The sequence below is a fragment of the Ursus maritimus genome, unplaced genomic scaffold (genome assembly GCF_017311325.1).
Source record: "Ursus maritimus isolate PB19 unplaced genomic scaffold, ASM1731132v1 scaffold_12, whole genome shotgun sequence".
Classification (NCBI taxonomy): Eukaryota; Metazoa; Chordata; class Mammalia; order Carnivora; family Ursidae; genus Ursus; species Ursus maritimus.
In genome coordinates, this window is record NW_024423564.1 from 2,712,277 (window position 1) to 2,735,142 (window position 22,866).

At 39.0% G+C, this 22,866-nt stretch overlaps 1 protein-coding gene across 6 annotated transcripts in view; it reads right to left on the minus strand.

The window, feature by feature from the left end:
* Nucleotides 1-22,866, minus strand: part of RPRD2 (regulation of nuclear pre-mRNA domain containing 2) — an 89,006-nt gene that overhangs the window by 36,549 nt on the left and 29,591 nt on the right. For all 6 annotated transcript variants that reach the window (XM_008695712.2, XM_008695713.2, XM_040626799.1 and 3 more), the window contains exon 2: nt 16,167-16,296. In XM_008695712.2, the coding sequence (XP_008693934.2) occupies nt 16,167-16,296 (130 nt within the window). The remainder of the gene's footprint in view (nt 1-16,166; nt 16,297-22,866) is intronic.

Genomic DNA, 22,866 nt, shown 5'->3' on the forward strand with positions numbered 1-22,866 from the left:
GACAGAGAGAGAGAGAGAGCAGGGGGAGAAGCAGAGGGAGAGAGAGAAGCAGGCTCCTGGCTGAGCAGAGAGCCAGACGTGGGGCTCAATCCCAGGACCCCGGGACCACGACCTGAGCCGAAGGCAGACACTTAACCAACTTAGCCACTCAGGCATCTCCTATGTGAATTTTAGAATCAGTATAACAAGTTTCTTAAAATGTCTTATTGGGATTTTTATTAAAGTGTACTGTATTTACATGCTGATATCATCTTTTTATAACAGTTTGTAATTTTCTCCAGAAAGGTCTTAACATGCTTTTATTCTAGATACTTTACATAGCTTTTGTTGTTACTATTAACAACATCTGTTTTTCTATTTTATATATATATATATATATTTTAAAGATTTTATTTATTTATTTGACAGAGATAGAGACAGCCAGCGAGAGAGGGAACACAAGCAGGGGGAGTGGGAGAGAAAGAAGCAGGCTCATAGCGGAGGAGCCTGACGTGGGGCTCGATCCCATAACGCCGGGATCACGCCCTGAGCCGAAGGCAGACGCCCAACCGCTGTGCCACCCAGGCGCCCCTTCTATTATATTTTTTGACTAGTTGTTTCTGATGTATTGAAATGCTATTGATTCCGAGATGTTGATTTGTACCCAGGAACCCTGCTAAATTCTTTTTAGTCTGTGAATTCTCTTGGATTTCCTATGAAGATGACTGCAAAGTCTCCATATATCTTTTTACCCTTGTATGATCCTATTGATTACATTCTATAGTTCTTATAAATTCTATAGAAATTACAAATTAGAATTTACAAATTAAGTATAATGCAAATACCATTCATACTGACATTAAAGGGATAAAGGATATTTTGTAGAAATATATTACAATGTGAGCATGATAATGTATATGTTGTTTTAAATTTATCAACTCTATAATATCCTTACTATTCAATTATTTCACCATTTTTCTCCATTTAAACTACTGAAAATATTTTCCATAGTGTATAGTGAAATCATTACTGCCTTCACTGGATACAAACAATTATGTATATATTAAAGCCATCTTTAATCTGTTCTCATTAGCTTCCCATAAAATAGTATCACCTCATGCCAAAATGCAATCACACAACCCCCCCAAAAACAAAGAAAAAAAATGCAATGACAAACACATTAACACAGCCACTGAAAATGAGTTGCAGAACTGTTAATATAAGATAATCATACAGATGATACTAAATAGTATACTAGATAATTGAATTTTAAATTATAAAATAGAATTTAAAATTTTATTTCTCATAAACGAAGATCCTTTAAACTACACCCATGGACCCACCTAGGAAAATCTGGGGCCTGTATAAAGACACGCTGCTTTTCAGCACTCCACAGTATCTCCATCCCATCCAATCATCAGTCATCCATTGTACAGGCATTTACCAATCACCTAGGAAGTGCCTGGCATTATGCTGAGAGCAGAAGCTCAAAGTCAGGGGGGGCAGAAACTGGTGATAAAAAGCACTTCTATCAATTACAAAGTAGTGTGTTAGGTGCCAGTATAGAAGAAGAGACAAGGTATACCTTAATGCAGACTGAAACAAAGATGTCAGGAAGGGAAAATGTCTTGATACAGAATCTCAAAGAAGGGATGGAGGAAGCAGTATCTTACAGAGCTTATCACCTAAGTGGGAATACTACACTGCTCTATGGTTTATTATACAACTTGCACTTTAAGGCTGCCAATTCAATTTTCAAAAGGAACCAACTTCTTCTATTCACTGAAAATTGCAATTTAAAATTCAGGTTTAGTCTAAGTAAGTCTTTTTTGTGCTCAATTTCAATCTTTTAAAGTGGTGTAGGCCCTTGGGTGACTCAGTCAGTCAAGCGTCTGACCTGATTTCAGCTTCAGGTCATGATCTCAGCGTCATGAGATCAAGCCCCGTGTCAGGCTCTGCGCTCAGCACAGAGTCTGCCTGTTCTTCTTCCTCCGCTCCTCCCCCGGCCCCCCGCTTGCATTCTCTCTCTCAAATAAATAAAATCTTAAAAAAAATAAAAAAGGTTACATTTTGAGATTATGAAATGAACATGACAGAAAACCTGCTTAAAACATACATATATAAAATTATTCAACATACAATTAAAAAAGTGAATACCCATGTAATCACAAGAAATAAAATACTGCCAGCTCCCCAGAGGACTCAAGTGGACCCTTTCAAAAGCACCGTCCATGTGAACTACCTAACATGGTGGACTTTTGTGGTAATTGTTTTCTTACTTTTCTTTATGGTTCTAACACGTAGGTCCTATTTAAATTAATAATAGTTTTTTTGCCAAACTTGAATTTTATATAAAGGAATCATATCATATATGCATAAGTATTCCTTTGTACTTGCAATCAATATTTTGTGAGATTTATCTATGCTGTTGCATGTAACTGAAATTCATTAATATTCTTTGCTGTCTGGTTATTCCAATATGCCACAACACATTCATTTTACTGCAGAAAAACATCTGGATTGTTTCCAAATTTTTATTACCAAGAACAATGTTGCTATAAAAATTCTCTGCCATTGATTGCGCTGTATCTATGCAAGTTTCTCAGGAGTAAAAGCCTTGGGGTGAAATCCAAAGATCATAGTGTGTACATAACAAACTTTTCAAAAAGAAGGTTGTTTTATACCAAGCAACCCTTAAACCAACAGTATACGAGAGCTTCCACTGTGCCACAGTCCTGCTAATGTTGGTATTGGTGGACTTTAAAATGTATTCCCTATCTGGTAAGTATGCGTGCTGGTTATTAATTTATTGCCTCTCAGCTCTAAACCCACCCTTCTTTGTGGTACAAGAGCCAGACTGCAAACTCTATTTCCCTTATGCTCAGCGTTAGTCTCTGCCAATAGAGGTCCCTAGAGCCACACTGACAGGCTCAAAGAAGCAGTTGGGATTCTTTTGGTGTTCTGTTCTCAAATGGCTCAGCAGCATATAGGCTTCCTGGCAGGGTTTGAGCACAGAGAGTGCTGTTCTTGCCATCAGTGATGAGGGCTCCCCAGCCAGTCTCTGCCGCTACGATGGCAGGTAGCACATTCTTGCAGCAATCCACTCNTTCCTCAGGACAGGAGGGCTCTCTCTTCACTTTTCCCTCAAGTCCAGAGGTAGTAGCTGCTTTCAGCACATATTATCCCATTATACCTTAGAGTTCTCTTATTCCTTCTAGTAGTAGTTAACTACATTTTACCTACTTAACAATTCTTTACATTAGATTTTCCTATTTAAATTACGGGTGTGTGGGTTTCCCTCTCCCGACTGGAACTTGACTCACCCCGTATGTAATGATACACATATCTCAGCAGTTCTAAGACTATATCATGTGATATCACAACAAACTGAATGCAGAAGCAGAGAACAGAATTTAACTGTACACTGTAAAATTAGATCTCTACTGCACCACTGTACCAGATATTAAAGAGATCGGCAAAAAAAATGAGTTCTCATTAAAAATTCTTTTAAAAATGTATTTATTTATTTGAGAGAGAGAACACAAGCAGAAGGGGCAGAGGGAGAGGGACAGAATCTCAAGCAGACTCTGTGCTATGTGTGGAGACTGATGCAGGGCATGACCATGAGATCACCCCCTGAGCCAAAACCAACAGTCTGACGCTTAACTGACTGTGCCACCCAGGCGCCCCTCATTAAAATTTTTTTTTAAATTTTGTTGTTGTTGTTTTTTGAGAGGTGGAGGAGGGGCAGAGGGAGAGGAGAGAGAGAATCTTAAGCTCCACGTCCAGCACGGAGCCCGTCTTGGGGCATGATCTCACAACCCCGAGATCATGGCCTGAACTAAAATCAAGAGTCAGACGCTTAACCGAATGAGCCACCCAGGTGCCCCAATTATTTGTTTATTGCTTTAAAGGTGATTAATATTTAAACAATTTGTTTAAATTCTAATATGGTAAGTGCCAGGTAAAACCTTCTACTTTTTTTGTCTTTTTTTGTTGTTATTTTGTTATTTGTGTATTCTGGATATGAACCCTTTGTTGACTGCACCGCAGATATTTTCTCCCACTCTGTGGCTTGTCTTTTCACTCTTTATGGTATCTTTCAATGAACAGAAGGTCTTTTTAAAGTAGTCGAATTTATCGATCTTTTGGGGTAAGGTCATGATATTCTCCTTCAAAAAGATTTACAGTTCTTTTTTTTTAAGTTCCTTTTTTTTTTTTTAAAGTACACTCCAAGCCCAGTGTGGAGCCCAACACAGGAATTGAACTCATGACCCTGAGAACAAGACCTGAGCCAAGATCAAGAGTTGAATTTTAACTAAGCCACACAGAGGCCTCTGGTTCTTTTGTATTTAACATGCAACTAATTTTTGTGTATGGTATGAATGAGATCTAATTATATAAATATATATATATACACATATATATATATATACACATACATATATATACATATATATGAGATCTAATTTTATATACATATATATAAATATATACATATAAATAACCAACTGCCTGAGCAATAATTATAAGAAAAAAGTTCCTTTTCCACTACCCGTAGTTTCATAGACGGATCTAGTATACACATACATTGGTCTGTGTCTAGACTTTGTATTATATTCTACCAGTTTCTTTGGCCATCTTGGGCTAATACCATACTGCTTTATTTATTACAGCTTTATAATAAGGCTTAAAATCTGGTAGAGCCAGTCCTTCCACCTTGTTATTCTTCAACAGTTTCTGGCTTTCTCTTTCTGGCGGAGGGGAAGGAGAACTCTCTGCACTTCCACATAAAATTCAGAGCCAATCTGCAAAAAGGGGGGAGGGTACCTTTACTGAGATCTTAATTAAGACTGCACTGAATTGGGGCACCAGGCTGGCTCAGTCTGTGGAGCATGTGACTCCTGACCTCAGGGCTGTGAGTTTGAGACCCATGCTGGGTACAGACAGAACTTAAAAAGTAAAATCTTAAAAAAAAAAACAAAAAACCCAAAAACAAGATTGCACTGGATTTATAAATCAATTTGGGAAGAATCGACATTGTTAAATACTGAGTCTTCCCTATCCACAAATGCCTATTTAGGTTTTCTACAATGTTTCTCAATTATGTTTTATAATCTTCTCCATAGAGGTCTTACACTAATCCTTTTAAAGATTTTTTTTACACACAGTCGATCCTCATTAATCTCAATCCTGGATTCCCTATTTGCAAATTCACCTACTTGCTAAAATTTATTTGTAACCCCAAAAGCAATGTTTTGCTTTTTCAGTCATTCCTAGACACATACAGAATGGTGAAAACTTCAAGTTGGCTGATGGCATGTTCTCAGATGAGGTCAAACAAGGTGACGCTCTGCCATCTTGTTTCAGCTATCATACTAAAAAAACAAGGATCCTTTTGATCGTCTATTTCGTGCCATATTTCTTTGCATTGTTGTGCTTCTGAGTGATGATTTTGCTGTTTAAAATGGCCCTCAAGCATAGCGCTGAAGTTCTTCTGTCTAGAGTTCCTAAGCACAAGAAGGCTGTGATGTGCCTTACACAGAAAACCCATGTATTAAACTTTGTTCAAGCATTATATAGGGCTGTTAGCCATGAATTCAATGTTAATGAATCAAAATATATTAATAAATATATGTTAAATAAGGTATCTGTACACAGAAACCTACATTAAATAAGGTTATGTATTGATCAGTTGACAAAAATGTTGTGACCAGGGAGCTTGCAGGAACTTAACCCTGTATTTGCCCTAGGAGCAATGATTCAGTATTCACTAATTCACTGTTCATGGCAACTTCATGGAACATAACTACTATGAATAATAAGAATCAACTAGATCTCTCCCCCACCTCCCCAGTATAAAGAATTAAAAATTTTTTTTAATGTTCTTACTTTGTTTCTGGTATACAGATAAAATAATTAATTTTATTATTATTGATTTGGGTCTAACAACCATGCTAATCATATCATCTGCAATTAATGACAATTTTGTTTTTTTCTCTCCCAATCCTTTCATTCATACACTTTTGCTTCCTCCCTCTCTCCCTTCTGGCTAGGAACTCCATGACGAAGTTGGACAGAAATGCTGACACTGGGCATTACCCTTGTTTTGTTCCTCATCTACAGCATGTTTGCTATAGGTTTTTCTTTTTGGAAGATACAGGTTACTGGATTGGAGAGATTCCTTTCTATTCCTGGTTTGTTTTATATTGAATGGATTTTTTACTTACTTTTTCTGCACCTTTTAAGATCATCATACAATTTTTCTCTTTTTATTCTTAAGCGTAGTGAATTGGATGAATTTATTCTCCATATTAAGCCATGTGTCCATTCCATGGATAAACCCCACATAGTTAGGATGTACTATACTCTTTATGTTCCACTAGACTCAGGTTGTTCAGGAATAAGATCAGTTTGTCATCTTCTTTCCTCATATTTCCCAGTTAAACTCTGGCATCGAGGTTATGCTAGTGCCATTAAGGTAAGCTGAAGAGCATTCTTTCTCTGTTCTCTCAACAACTGTGAGTAAGACTGGAATTATTTCTTCCTTCAGTATCTGCTGAACTTGCTGGTGAAGCACCTAGGTCAAGGATTTTTTTCTTCTCATTAAACTTTGTTTTAATGGGTCTCAAAATTCTGTGACAGATTTTTGGTCAGGTTGCTTCCACTGGAAAGTACTGATTTTGAAAACTAGTAACTTAAAACTGCCACACAGAAAAGAAATGGTCTACAAAATATTCTCCCTTCATTCTGAAGGTTTTATGATGCGCTGTTACATTAAGCAGCCTTTTTTCGTTTGTCCTGCAGCTTTTATTATCATATAAGCAATAACTTTAATTTAATAGATTTTATTTTTTACAGGCATTAACCAATCTTTTATTTAAAAAAATTTTTTTTTAAGATTTCATCCATTTATTCGACAGGGAGAAAGAGAGAGCACACAAGTAGGCAGAGCAGCAGGCAGAGCGGCAGGCAGAGGGAGAGGGAGACGCAGGATCCCTGCTGAGCAGAGAGCCTGATGTGGGGCTCAGTCCCAGAACCCCAGGATCATGACCTGAGCTGAAAGCAGACACTTAACTGACTGAGCTACCCAGGTACCCCCTGGTCTTTTATTATTAAACTTATAGCCAACTGAGACAAAGAGTTTTGAGACAGTTTTCCTACCCCTGATTAAGAACAGAGTGGCAAAGGGGCGCTGGGGTGGCTCAGGTCATGATCCCAGGATCGGGCCCCTGCACTGGGCTCCCTGCTTAGTGGGGAGTCTGCTTCTCTCTCTCCTTATGCCCCTCCCCCTGTTCGTGCTCTCTCCCTTTTTCAAATAAATAAAATCTTTATTTTTAAAAAAGATTTTATTTATTTATTTGATAGCGAGCACAAGCAGGGGGAGCAGGAGAGGGAGAATGGAGAAGCAGGCTCCCCACTGAGCAAGGAGCCTGACGCAGGGCTCGATCCCAGGACCCTGGGATCATGACCTGAGCCGAAGGCAGACGCTTAACCAACTGAGGCTCCCAGGTGCCCCTAAATAAAATCTTAAAACAAAACAGGGTGGCAGGTATTAGGGATAAAATTCATTTAGCCTCCTGAGCTTTCTAGACAGAGCAGATTGGTGATCCTGCCCCTTCCAACAGCCTTCTTGTCCACTCCTTTGGTGACACCCATAGCAATGGTCTACCTCATACCACAAATAGCAAAACAGTAACAAAAAATATCTCAGAAGAGGATAGTCAGAGAAGCTCTCGACATACTGGGCTTGCCAAAAATAGTATTAACAATTTCAAGAGTTTGGGGTCATCTTCCAGCTTCTTACCAGGATGGTAATTAATCTTGTCCTCCAGCTCAGCAAACTTATAAGCATGTGAGCTGTGTGACAATCCAGCACCGATGCATAACCAGCCCTGATTTGGCCCAGACAGCTCAGGATAACCACTTGAGCCATGATAAACATCTCTGACAGGCACATCCTTGACACTGAAGCCCACACTGTTCCCAGGAAGAGCTTCACTCAAAATTTCACGATGCATTTCAAAAGACTTTACTTCAGCTGTAACACTGATCAGAGCAAAGGTGACCACTATGTTGGGTTTGAGAATACTAGTATCTAGTTGGCCAACTGGGACAGTATCAGTACCACCAATTTTGTAGTCATCTTAAGAGTGGCAGACGCAAGGGCCTGTCAGCTGGACAAGTTCCTTGAGAGAAGGCAATCCACAGCTTCAAGAAGCATGGTTCCACTGGCATGGCCATCCTCCCGGGGGACTTTCTATCCCTTGAACCAAGGTGTATTAGTACGTGGGTCCAGCATGTTGTCACTATTCCAACCAGAAACTGGTACAAATGCTACTGTGTCAGGTGGGAGCCAATTTTCTTAATGTAGGTGCTGACTTTCTTAATGGTTTCCTTATATCTCTTCTGGCTGTGCTGTGGCTTTATAGAATCCATCTTATTAACACCAACAAATAGTCATTTCATACCCAGTGTGTAAGCCAAAAGGGCAAGCTCATGAGTCTGCCGATTCTTGGAGTGACCTTCTTCAAATTCACCAAACACCAACAGTAATAATCAGGATAGCACAGTCAGCCTGAGATGTACCTGTAATCATGTTTTTGATAAAGTCTGTGTCCTGGGGCATCACTGAGGGTCACATAATACTTGCTGCTCTTTAATTTCGACCGGGAGGTATCAATGGTGATACCATGCTCACATTCAGTTTTCAGTTTATCCAAGACCCAGGCATACCTGAAGGAGCCTATTCCCATCTCAGCAGCCACCTTCTCAAATTTTTTGATCCCATCACATTTGTGATCAAACGGCCAGTAGTGGTGGACTTGTTTTCCAATGACAACAATGTGGATATAAATCTTTTCCTTTACCATTCTGTCATGGCTTTAGCAGTGGTTTTCACGACACTTGTGTTCTGGTGGCAAACCCACTGCAAAACCAGGGGAAGTTCTTATGGGAAGATTTCTGAGGACTGGCTGAATTTATTCAATGGTTATAGGATTATAAGGTCCTCAGTTTTTTATCTGAGCCATTTAGTTACTTGTATTTTTGAGGAACTTTACCATTTTGTCTATATCTTCAAATTTATTGGAATAAAGCTGTTGATATTGGTAACACATCTACCTTCTACATTTCTTTTTTTTTTTTAAGATTTTATTTATTTATTTATTTGACAGAGAGACAGCCAGCGAGAGAGGGAACACAAGCAGGGGGAGTGGGAGAGGAAGAAGCAGGCTCTTAGCACAGGAGCCTGATGTGGGGCTCGATCCCGTAACACCAGGATCACGCCCTGAGCTGAAGGCAGACGCTTAACGACTGAGCCACCCAGGCGCCCCTACTTTCTACATTTCTAATACAGTTTATTTATGCCTTCTTTTTTCTAGGTCAATCTCATCTAAAGTTTATCAATTTTATTATTTCCTCAAAAACAACAACAACAAGAAAAAAAAAACAACAAAAAATGTTTCCTCTGTTGAACCCTTCTATTGTATGTTTGTTCGGTCTTGTTACGTTTTCCCCCCCAATTTTCTTTTTACCATGGTAAAAATTAACATATAAAATTTATCATTTTAACCATTTTTTAAGTGAAAAGTTCAGTAGGATTAAGTATATCCTTTCATCAGTGTGCCCGGCTGGCTCAGTCGGTTAAGTGTCCTGGGATGGAGCCTGCGTCAGGCCCCCTGCTGAGCAGGGAGCCTGCTTCTCCCTCTCCGGCTCCCCCTGCTTGTGTGCGCGCTTTCTGTCAAATAAATAAATAAAATCTTTAAAAAAAAAAAAGTATATTCATATCATTGTGCAACCATTGGCACCATCCATCTCCAGGCCTCTTTTCATCTTGCAAAACTGAAACTCTATAGCTATTGAACTTCCCATTTCCCCTCCCTCCAGTCCCTGGCAACTCACATTCTGCTTCCTTTACAAATTCGACTATTCTAAGTGCCCCACTTTGTGTTTGCCTTTTTTAAATTTCTTGAGTGGCTGCTCTCATTATATATCTTTTCTTCCTTCCTTCGGCTTATTTTGTTCTTCTTTTGTGAACTTCTTGAGATAGATACTTAGAGCTCATTAATTTTTGACGTCTCTTGTGTTCCAGGTACTTTTATAAGTGCTTTCCATACATTAGCTTGTGAGGATTACCTCACAACAATCCTAAGATACAAGCTGTACTATTCTTCTCATTTATAGGTGAGAGAACTGGAGCACAGAAAAATTAAATAATTAGTTTAACAGGTGGTTAACAAGGATTTGAACCTAGGCAGCCTGATTCCAAAAACTTGGATTCTTAACTTCTAAGTTTCACTGCTTCTCAAGAAAGGAAAAATATTCCAGGAAGAAAAATTCACAAGCGCTTGTATTAAGACACATCATATGAGTGTTTGGCTAGAGCAATGGCTCATTACTGGAACCTGGGAGAGCTAAGGACAAGGGTGGGAAGTTGACATCTGACTGTGAAGGGCATTAAGTGCCTTCCCAAGGAGCTTAGATAATGCGACTGCACAGTAAAAAAACCCAATGATGGCTACTGGCACGATCTCATTCTTTTTTATTTTTTTAAATGTTCAATCTCCTATCTTAAAGTAGCTTTGTATCATCTACTTTATTATCAGTATCCTTATTTGTAAAATGAGGATAATACTCTTTGCCCCAATTCTATTATATAGTTGGTTTGACAGTCAAAAAAGAAAATAACAAACATGGAAAGGAATTCGTTATATAGTAATATAAAAATACTTTTTAAAGAATGATCAGAGCAGTGATTTGGTAACATTAATTTGTTAATAATAATTGTAGGAGCGATTGTCATTATCAACTTCATCATCACAGCAGCAGCTAACATTTATTAGGTGTTTATTATATGCCACTCACTATTCTAAGCACTCACTCTATATCATAGTATTTACTCATTTAGTAGTTCCCAGACTCTGTAGGGTGGATACTATTATTGGCAGATTTATACAGATTAAAAAAAACCAGGCTTATATCAGATAAGTAGTATAAAATATATAAATATATTTTTATATATTTCATATAAAATATATATTTGATATAAAAATATATCAAATAGAGATAATAATGGGAATTTAAAGACAGAAAAGGAGGAAGGAACAGGAAAACAATAAGTCTCTGGTAAGTGACTAAGAAATGAGGGGCCGGGGCACCTGGGTGGCTCAGTTGTTAAGTATCTGCCTTCGGCTCAGGTCATGATCCCAGGGTCCTGGGATCGAGCCCCGCGTTGGGCTCCCTGCTCAGCGGGAAGCCTGCTTCTCCCTCTCCCCCTCCCCCTGCTTGTGTTCCCTCTTCTTGCTGTGTCTCTCTCTGTCAAATAAATAAAATCTTAAAAAAAAAAAAAAAATGAGGGAGCGCCTGGGTGCCTCAGTAGGTTAAGTGTCTGCCTTTAGCTCAGGTCATGATCCCTGGGTCCTGGGGTCGAGCCCCATGTCAGGCTCTCTGCTCAGTGGGGAGTCAGCTTCTCTCTGGGGTGCCTGGGTGGCTCAGTGGGTTAAGCGTCTGCCTTTGGCTCAGGTCATGATCCCTGGGTCCTGGGATCGAGCCCTGCATTGGGAATCCCTGCTCAGTGGGAAGACTGCTTCTCCTTCTCCCTCTTCCTTTGTGTGCTCTGTCTCTCAAATAAATAAATAAAATCTTAAAAAAAAAAAAAAAAAAGAAATGAAGGGACAAGAATTTAAAATTACTAAGGGGCCATTATAAGATGAAAAACTAAGACTGTATTGTCAAATAGAAATAACAGGAGACTAAGAGTCAGAAACATCTCAATTCTATTCTCACCTCTTTACTAAACTGACATTTTACTTTGGGTAACTTCTTAACTGCTCTGGGCTTCAGTTTTCTCATTTTGTAAAAAGAAATAATAAAATTCAATTTGCTTACCTGCAAAGTTGGTTACTGAGTTTCAAATACCATTTGTATAATAATTTTCAATTTATAACCTATTTTCACACAAGCTGTGGGAGCAGGGCTTTATACAAATGTAAGGTGTATTATTGTTTTAGATGTTCTGAGTATCATCATATAATAATGAGGCAATAATTCACAAAAAGAAGTCAGGTGAAACTTTTAGTCAGGTGAAACCAAGTAACTCCTTAAAGTGATTAAAGGAATAAAAGGCATGCCCTAATGCAGAAGTCTCTAACAGGTTACCTACAGTTCAAATTTAGTCAAGAGATGTGTTTTGTTTGGCTAGCAGTAACCTTTTTTAAAAATGTGATTTAGCTTCACACATTTAAAAACTGGGAGACTTCATATAAAAATCCAGATTTTGACCTAGCTTAAAAAGTGAGGTCTTGGGGCACCTGTATGGCTCAATCAGTTAAACGTCTTCAGCTTCGGTCATGATCTCAGGGTCCTATAGCTCCGCATCGGGCTCCCTGCTCAGTGCGGAGACTGCTTCTCCGTCTCCCTCTCAGCCCCTTCCCCTGCTCGTGCTCTTTCTCTCAAATAAATAAATAAAATCTTAAAAAAAAAAAAAAAAGGTGAAAAAGTCCTTGGAAGGTCTGGCAGCACGTGTTAACACTGGACTTCTATTGCTTTATGGCCATAGGCTAGGGCTGAGTAGCTGCTGCTGCTTTTAGATGGGTTTTCTTCACATTCAACCCACCTCACTCAATGTGACCTGCCTGGAACATCTAGTCATTTGCCCCTCCTGAATTAAACGGATTTAAAAAACAGCTATAAATTAAGAGAAAAGAATTCACAGAAGGGTAGAAATTAATCTAAAGTATGTTTGTGAATAGAAATTTAAAAGAGGGTACTAGTGGTTGGGATGGGGATGATTATGGAATACTGAAGTTCATGCCTTACGATCCCCTCATTTATCATATACTGTATAATTAATTTGTTTATAACCAAGAATATATAATTTCACTGATACAGTCTTCTGCTTCTATTAGAGTTTAAAAATCTACAATAACTGATAGGGGAAATCTAGCCTTACTATTCTTTGAAACAACTGTCTTATATGTTTTATCCTTCCACGTTAAACCCTAGTGAGATTTTGACTGGGATTACAATGAATTTATAGATTACATAATGGGAATCCTATTTTTAACAATACCAAATCTTTCTCTTCAAAATGGTAATGTATCTTTTCATTTATCCAAATCTTTACTACCCTTTAGTAAAGTCTAAAAAAGTTTTCTTTATAAAAGCCTTAACATACTTCTTAATACATTTACTCTTGAGTGGGATCTCTTTTATTCTGGGGGGCAGTACTTTTTGTTGCAAAAGGAATCTTTTCTCCTAATTACATTTTTTAATTGGTTATGGCTAGCACTTGAACTTGAATCCAACTATTTAAATGACCTCTCCTATTAGTTGACTTTATGTGAGCCAGCGGTCAGCAAACTATGAACCTCAGGCCAGCTGCCTATTGTTGTAAATGAAGTCTTATTGGAACACAGCCACACCCATTTGTTTACCTGCTATCTATAGCTGCTTTCATGCCAGAATAGCAGAACTGAGTGATGGCAACCGAGAACCTATGGCCTACAGAGCCTAAAATACTTGCTATCTGGCCTTTTACAGAAAAAGGTTGCCCATCCCTGATGTAGGTAATCCCATTATCTGCAAATAATGACAATCCTGTCCCTTCTAAAAGTACTCTTTTTATTTATTTAGAAATGAATGGGATCTCCAGCATAATGGCAAATACGAATGATGTCAGAAGACACCCCTGTATTGGAATGCTTTTATTGTTTCACTGTTAAGTCTTACGTTTACTACAGGTTTCTGAAGACACCCTCATTGAGTTAAGAACATCTCCAGCACTGGGGCACCTCAGTTGCCTGAGCATCTGCCTTTGGCTCACGTCATGACCCCAGGGTCCTGGGATTGAGACCTTAGTCTAGTCAGGCTCCCTGCTCAGCAGGCAGTCTGCTTGTCCCCCTTCCTCTACCTCCCCCCTGCTCATTCTCTCTCTCAAAATAAATGAAATCTTTGGGGGGAAAAAAAAGGCACATTTCCAGCACTTGAATTTTAATTTAAAGGTCTGAACTTGGGGTGCATGGTGGCTCAGTTGGTTAAGTATCTGACTTCAGCTCAGGTAATGGTCTCAGGGTCCTGGGAGGTAGCCCTGTGTCTGGCTTCACACTCAGCAAGGAGTCTCTCTGTTCGTCGTTCTCCCTCTGCCCCTCCCCATCTCAAATAAATAAATAAATAAAATCTTAAAAAAATAATAAAAAAATAAAGGACTGATCTTTATTCTGAGATTATGTCCTTCCACCTTTTTCTGTGAAATTAGTTACAGTAATACAAAGCAGTTGTTTTAAAAAGTATCTTTGCCTAGTAAAATAAAAGCTGACAACCCTATATTAACCCATGATCTAGGTCACAAAATCTAAGTCTAGGAAATGCTAGGTAAGTTATAAAAAGACTACAGTGATATTTACAGTAGAAACTCTAAGTGGAGACCATCCAGCATACTGCTTTTCTTACTCTAAATTACACTGAATTTATATATGTAAAGAAACAACACAGACTAAGGTTAAGTGGCAAAGAACATGGGCTTTTGGGGTCTAGACAGGCTTGGGTGGGAATTCTGTCCCTCCCTGCCTTCTCCCCAACCCTCCCAGCTATGAGAACTTAGGCAAGCTACTGAATCTCTCTAAACCAGTTACCTCCTCCTTAAATGGGGACAACAGGAGTAGCCACGTTAAAAAGTTGCTCTCAGAATTCAGTGACTTAAAACACATAGTATCTGGTCAACTGCAAGTGTTCAATAAACGCCAGGTGTTACCATTATTATTTTATGTACTTCTTTTTTTTCTTTTTAAGATTTTATCTTTAAATAATCTCTACACCCAATGTGGGGCTTGAACTCACAACTCTGAGATCAAGAGTCCCATGTTCTACCGACTGAGCCAACTGGGAGCCCCTATTTTATGTTCTTCTTACATCATGTATAAATCTTCTAGCAAGCACTTTCACGTACTACCAAAATAAACACCTCAAGTTAATAATCAAAAGGAAAGAAAAGGACCATTCAATTTTGAATGGGTTAATACTAACAAATGGATCGACAATGTGCAATGTTCCCATATTTATGTAAGTACATAATATGCTAATCAATATATAATTTGAGGAAATACTTAGCAATTTTGATTGTTCTACACAATCATTTATCCTCCAATTTTGTGTATATGTCTCTTGCACCAAATAAACAACTTGCAAATATGGATGAAACACAAGGAAGACACTATTAAAACAGAGTAAAAATAACATCAAATTAAGTATTCCAGCACTTTGGGAAATGCTGGGTACAATTTCATTAAGGATGGAATAAATCAATACGAAATTCAGAATAAAAATTCCCATTTCTCTTTAATTACACAGATATTATAGAGGGGGCAAGATTTAAAGAAGACTGAAAGAAGAAAGGATATGTATTAAAAAATATATATGAAAACAGAGAAAGGAATAGGAAAGACATTCCAAGCAAGGAGTGTGTATGAGCAGGAGATATATATGGTCAAGGTAGGAGACAAGAGGCAGAAAGGGTAAATAACAAACAAGCTTTCAAAAAGAGAAGAGAATAAATATTTTTTTAAAAAATATTTTATTTATTCATTTGACAGAGAAAGAGTGAGCACACAAGCAGGGGGAGCGGGAGGCAGAGGGAGAAGGAGAAACAGACTCCCTGCTGAGCTGGGAGCCCGACGTGGGGCTGGACTCCAGGACCCTGGGATCATGACCTGAGCAGAAGGCAGACACCCAACTGACTGAGCCACCCAGGCGCCCCAATAAATAAAATCTAAAAAAAAAAAAAAGAGAGAGAGAGGGGCACCTGGGTGGCTCAGTCGTTAAGTATCTGCCTTCAGCCCAGATCATGATCCCAGTGTCCTGGGATTGGAGTCCTGCATTGGGCTCCCTGCTCAGCAGGGAGCCTGCTTCTCCCTCTCCCACTCCCCCTGCTTGTGTTCCCTCTCTCTCTGTCTCTCTCTCTGACAAATAAATAAAACTTAAAAAAAAAAAAAAAGAGAGAGAGAGAGAAAGAATTTTTAAAAGAAAAATATGTGTACTAGTGGGAAAGTTACATGAACAATTTGGGCAAAATATCCTTGGATCTTCAAGCATGTACAACTATTAACAGTTCTTACTAACGGGTAAAAAGGAAAACTAAAGTTCTTAATTTTCGGAGCTCAGACCCCCCAGAGCAGTAAGAATGTACTTACTTCACTAGAGCGGCTGCTTCAGGAAGGACATCAGCAAATGATTCACGGAAAATGATTGCATTTTTCCTTTTGCAGTTCTGTATGACATCATTGGCGAGGTAAAAGAGATTCAAACGGTGGGGATAGGCAGCTAGAGATGACAAAGGACAATAAATAAAACCAAATGAGTCTAATTATACTTTGTTCAACTTACTCCAAATACAGTGTTCTCAAGCTAGGTAACCACTATTACGTGAATGGAGAATAAACAGACAAATGATCTAGTCTCTCACTACCTTGATCTTAAATTCAGTGACCTCCAGGAACCATGCCTCTGCACATTTTAGAATCCCCTTTTCTGGGGGATTTTACAGCCTCCCATTCCCCTTATATTTGTCACTTTTATCAAGATTTCAGTTCTATATTTTTCCTAACTTTATAGTCACTTTAAGTACTCAATTTTTTCTCTTCAATTCCAGTCTTTGATCTATTATTTAAACCACTTTTTTTTTTTTTTTTTTTTTTTTGGAGAGAGAGAGTGTGTGTGCCTGCAAGCAGAGGGACAGAGAATCCTACGCAGGGTCCATGCCCAGCGCACAGCCCAATTCAGGTCTCAATCTCACAACCCCAAGATCATGACCTGAGCCAATATCAAGAGTCGGACACTTTACCCACTGAGCCACCCACGTGCCCCTTGAACCACTCTTTCATTAAAACCTTCATTTTCTTTTCCTCCTCTCCCCCCACCCCCCGAGTTAGCCTTTCTATCACATGCATTCAACAAAATCCTAAATCTAGATCGACCTAACTGAATGCCTTTATTGCACCTTTATTTCTGCTCCTGGGTTCTGCTGAAGAAAAATCATACCACCAGGATCGAAACCATATAAATCTAGTCTCCTTCAGCTGGGCCCTCAACATTACAATGCTACAGTCCTTCCACATGCTCTTCATTATCATCAGAAATCATGAGATGGAAATCCTGTTCTCTCAAAAAAATGTAACCATATTTAAACCCAACCAAATCAACTTACCTGAGGAGTTAAACCCGAGTTCTCACTGTCTCCACTTTAACTCCTATTAACGCCATAACTATAGGAGCTACTTTTGTTTTACTGTACTTAAAATATGCAATCTACTATGCTCAAGAGTTTTATATAAATTATACCATCTCATTTATGTTGCCATCACTCCACTCAAACAGCAATTACCAATAAATTCCAACTTATTAAACCTGAGGAAAATTTTTAAAATGTTATTTCTTTGTAGCTTCTGGCACACAGAATGATCTGTTATGGTAATACTTCTTTGGTTTCTGTCATAAGCACTTTCCTGGTTTTCATACCTCTCTGATTCCTTCTCCATATATACATGGGTGGGCACGTGTAGACAGGCAGCTCCACGTGTGACTGTCCTCCTTTAAATGTTGAAGCTCCCCAGGGTTCTCTCCTGAGCATTCTTCTCCATTTACCCATGGCATCATGTTATAAGATTTCAGGTTTTAAGTTTGTTTGTTCCATTCCTGACTCTGTCCCTTATCAGCTTTGGGGTTTTATACACTACTTAACTCTTCTTTATGACACTTTCTTTTTCTTTGTAAAATGACAACCTCACAGGGTTGTTACAAGAATTAAATGAAACAATGTATATAAAGCATTTAGGACAGTGCTTAGCACACAGAAAATGAAATGCTATCAGCATAACCATTCACCTCCATGGCTTTAACTCCCACCACCTATGCACCAATGACTCCCATGTCTATAGATACCAAGCTTGGCTTTCCCTTTATCAGTCAATGCACACATCCATACACAAGTCTCAGAGGCACCTTGAGCTTGATTTTTCAGTATTAATAATCGTCCTCCTCTTCCATCTGTTACTCCTGCTGTATTTAGCCAGAATTTTAGCAATCTTTTTTTTTTTTAAGATTTATTTGTTTGTTTGACAGAGAGAAAGACAGCCAGCGAGAGAGGGAACACAGCCCTGGAGTGGGAGAGGAAGAAGCAGGCTCCCAGCAGAGGAGCCTGATGCGGGGCTTGATCCCAGAACACCAGGATCATGCCTGAGCCAAAGGCAGACACTTAACGACTGAGCCACCCAGGCGCCCCAGCAATCTTTTTTTGACTCTTCCTCCTCCCTACCTGACCCTCACCACATCTGATAAATCTCCAAGTCCAGACAATTTTGTCTCCAATACTATCTGTAAAATTTATCTCCTCTTTTCCTTCTGTTTCTACTATTGCTCTTTGCTGGGTTCGTCACCTTTGACCTGGACTACTATACTGCAGTACCCTCCCACTGATTATCTTGCCTCTAGACTTAAGTCTCTTCAAATTTACTCTCTAAATTGCTAAATTCACTTTTTTTTTTTTTAAAGATTTTATTTATTTATTTGACAGGATAGAGACAGTCAGCGAGAGAGGGAACACAAGCAGGGGGAGTGGGAGAGGAAGAAGCAGGCTCACAGAGGAGGAGCCTGATGTGGGGCTCGATCCGACAACGCCGGGATCACGCCCTGAGCCGAAGGCAGACGCTCAACCGCTGTGCCACCCAGGCGCCCCTAAATTCACTTCTAATATGCAAACATTATCCAATTTGTTTCTCATATCGAATCCATCAATGATTTCCAAATGCTTACTAGAAAACTCCTGAACACCTTAGTCTTCATTTATGATCTGGATCTTACCTTCTCTTTCAATCTCATCTCTTCCCTTTCAAAGTTCTATCTTTAATGAAATACTCACAGTTCCCAGAAACTTTGCACATGCACTCTCTCCTTCTCTCTCAGAATTTTCCTTTTCTAAGATATCCCATTCTGAATATCTTGTGTTTCCTACTCATCCATAGAAGTCCAAAATTTTAAACTTAATTCATGTCAGATTTTGCCCTCATCTTATCACTACTTCTTCCCCAAACAAACCACCCCCAAGTATTTTAATGCAACTTCTTCCCAATGCAAACCCTACACTCTACAGTCAAATCACTATAGAAAGTCAGGAGGAAATGAGAAAAATTGGCTGATATAGTCTAAGACGATGCCTAAAGGCAGTGGGATTTGAGAAGACCCATCTCGAATGCTTTTCCAAACCCTCTGCAACCTAGTTCTTGCTTACTTGTTTAGCCTCAACTCAGCCACTCTCCCTTAAAGCTGCAGTTTAGTGAACTATACTTTGTTTTCAAAGCCAAGCCCCACCTCCTTCCTGTGTCTTGCCACCCATTTCAAAAGGCTAATTCTTTTTCTTCCTTCAACTCTCAGCTTACACATCTCATCTTCCATGAAGCTTCCCCTGACTGTAAGACAAGGCCTTTAGCGCATCCTGAAGGTACATGAGTCATACACTTATCACACGGTAGTGTACTTGTATGCATCTTCCACTAGAGTATAAGCTCCCTAAAGGCTGGAATTCTGTCTTGTTTACGGCTATGACCTCAATGACTAACTGAGTATCTGGCAGGTGCTCAAATAATATTAGTTAAATGTCTGATGAAGAAGTTGAATTTTTGTAGACAGGAAGAAAGGGGAAGAGCACTCCAGGAAGAACAAGTCATGAGTACAGGTGCTGAAAACGACTGGGCAATGAGTGTCTTTTGTTTTGCAGAAAGGGAAAATTTAGGCTAGATTTTAAACTTATTTAATAACACTTATAGCATTTTCTATATGCTAGACACTGCTTTAAAGATACAAATATTAACTGATATCCTTACAACAACCCTGTGAGGTGGATACTGTTATCTCCATTTAAGAGATGGAATGATGTGAATTGTCACATCTAGTAGGTTCTGAAACTGGAATTTAAATATAGACAGTTTGGCTTGAAGTCTACATTCTTAATTACTACCTACTTCTACTTGTGTCTGACCAGGAAGGTTTGGCTGGAAGAGCAGTGGGAGAATAGGCAAAGATACAAATTCTGATGGTTATTAAATATTGAGCCAAGAAAGCCTTTATTCTGTGGCTCACAAGAAACCATGAAAAGTTTTTATATAGAAGGGTGTTTTAGAAAAAGCTGCAGATAATTTTGTTAGAAATAATAAAAAGAGCTAATAACACTGTAAGGAAGCAACCAGACAAATCTATAAGGTGAGATATTCTGCAGGGCAACTGGCCCAGTCTCATCAACAAATCAGTGGCATAAAATGTAATGGAGAGATTAAGGGACTCAAGGGACAGAGTAATCTTTTTTTTTTTTTTAAAAGATTTTATTTATTTGACAGAAAGAGAGCATGAATGGGGGAAGGGGGAGAGAGGGAGGGAGAAGCAGGCTCCCTGCTGACCAAGGAGCCCGATGCAGGACTCGATCCCAGGACCCTGGGATCATGATCTGAGCTGAAGGCAGACGCTTAACCGACTGAGCCACCCAGGTGTCCCAGGACAAAGTAATCTGATGTAATTACTCTGTGTCCCTAAATTGCACATAGGTTTTGACCAACCACCTATAAATGACATTCCTGAATCAACGAAAGAAATCTGAATATGGTCTGGGATTAGATAAAATGAAAATTTACTGAAATGGAAATAAAAAACCATCAACTGAAAAAAATAGTAATTAGAGAGAGATTTCATGTTAGAAAAAAAAAATTTGTGGGGCGCCTGGGTGGCACAGTGGTTAAGCGTCTGCCTTCAGCTCAGGGAGTGATCCCGGCGATCTGGGATCGAGCCCCACATCAGGCTCTTCTGCTATGAGCCTGCTTCTTCCTCTCCCACTCCCCCTGCTTGTGTTCCCTCTCTCGCTGGCTGTCTCTATCTCTGTCGAATAAATAAATAAAATCTTTAAAAAAAAAATTTGTGAAAGAGATCAGAAAGGATATGGAATTAATAGTATTGATCTCTATTTTCCTTTTGCTTACCTGTATTCTAATTTTCTACAATACATATTTGCTGCTTCCATAATAACAGGCTATAAGGAAATATAAGCATTTTGGCCCCGAAAGTTGAACTAGTTGTCTTGAAGTGATCGGCATTTCAGCCCAGACCTCTCCTTCGAACTGTAGACTCAAATATCCAACTACTTCCCCAACACCTCTTCACGCATGTCTAATACACAGCTCAGACTCAACACGTGACCTTCTGATCTCTTCCTCCAAACTGTCTCCTCCTATAGTCTTCACCTCAGTAAATGGCATTTCTTCTGGTGGCTTTTTTCAGCCAAAAATCTTGAGTCATCCTTGACTACTCTTTCTCTTTCATACTCCACATCCAAATTCACAACGCAGATCTCATTAATGCTACTTTCAAAATACATACAAACTTAGGAAATTACAAATGTAGAAAGGGAGAAGATTAGAATAAACCCTGTTGTGCTGGATTGTAACTGGAAGTCTTGGTGTAAACCTCATAGGTATATATAGAAATATAAGGGGAATGAATGTGTGTATATGTGTAAATACAACTATTTCCTAATCTCCATTGAAAGGCCTAGAAGTAATAGTATGCCAGTATCTAATATCTAGATCCTGGTTTCAAAGAAAAACCAGGGCTTCTTGGAGAAATAGCTGATTCTAGGCCAGGAAAGAAAGTACAAGAGCTTGGAACATCTTGCACCAGAAAGTAAAAAAGTGCTCAAAGAATGATGTCAAAGGCACTACCTTCTAGGGGTTCCCACTGGCCAGATCTATGGAATGGACAAGTGTCAAAATCAGTAATAGTAAATGATTATAAGCACTGAATAAAATAGCAATCCATGAATACATACTGATGTAAATAAATAAACCAACCGGTGAAGGGGGAAGCTCTGCTTTATAATCAATCAAATGCCAACTAATAAATATATAAGGAATAGTGGCATTTAAAAAAATAGTGTTTGGCAACCATCACAATAAGAACTGACTCAAGCAACAATAATCAAAAGATCCCAAAGCTAGCAAGAGAAAGTTTAATGCAGAACCAGAAATTTATAAAGTCTCAAACTACTTCCCCACAAAACACTCACTTAGTTTACAGTAGAGAAACCTTACAGGCAAAACCCATCTAAACCAAGTGATAAAGTTAACATCACTATTATGGGGCATATCGACATTATGTTCCTCCAAATATAATGAGTTAAGAACACAGCATCATTTCTGCAGTATGTTTGTCCAAAACTGCATAACCTGAATCTAACAATAAGGAAAAATCAAATACAAATTTATGGATAGTTTGTAAGGTACTGGTCCATATCCTTCAAAAATGGCAAGGTCATGAAAGATAAAGAAAGACTGTTCAGACTGAAGAAAAATAAGACATGACAACTAACTGCAACACATGACCCTGGACCTTTAAAGACCATTGTGGGATAAATGGCAAAATTCAACCACAGCGCTTGGGTGGCTCAGTCAGTTCAGCATTTGACTCCTGGTTTTGGCTCAGGTCAGATCCTGAGATCAAGTGCTCTATGGGGCTCTGCACTCAGCACAGAATCTGCTTGAGATTCTCTCTCTGCCCTTCTCCTGGCTGATGCATCCTCGCATGCGCACCGTGTGTGCTCGCTCGCTCTCTCATCAACACATACATACATAAAATCTTAGAACATTTATGTGTGTGTGTGTATGTATATATATATAAAAGTCAGGAAGAGAGCTCTCACCAGAAATGGAAACTTGATCTTGAGCTTTCCACATCTCACCTCAGAAATGTGAGAAAATACACTTCTCTTGTTTAAGCCACACAATTTGTGGTATTTTGTTACGACAGCCCAAGGTTGTTAACGCAACTACAGGAGAACAGCTTTTTTATTTTAGGAAA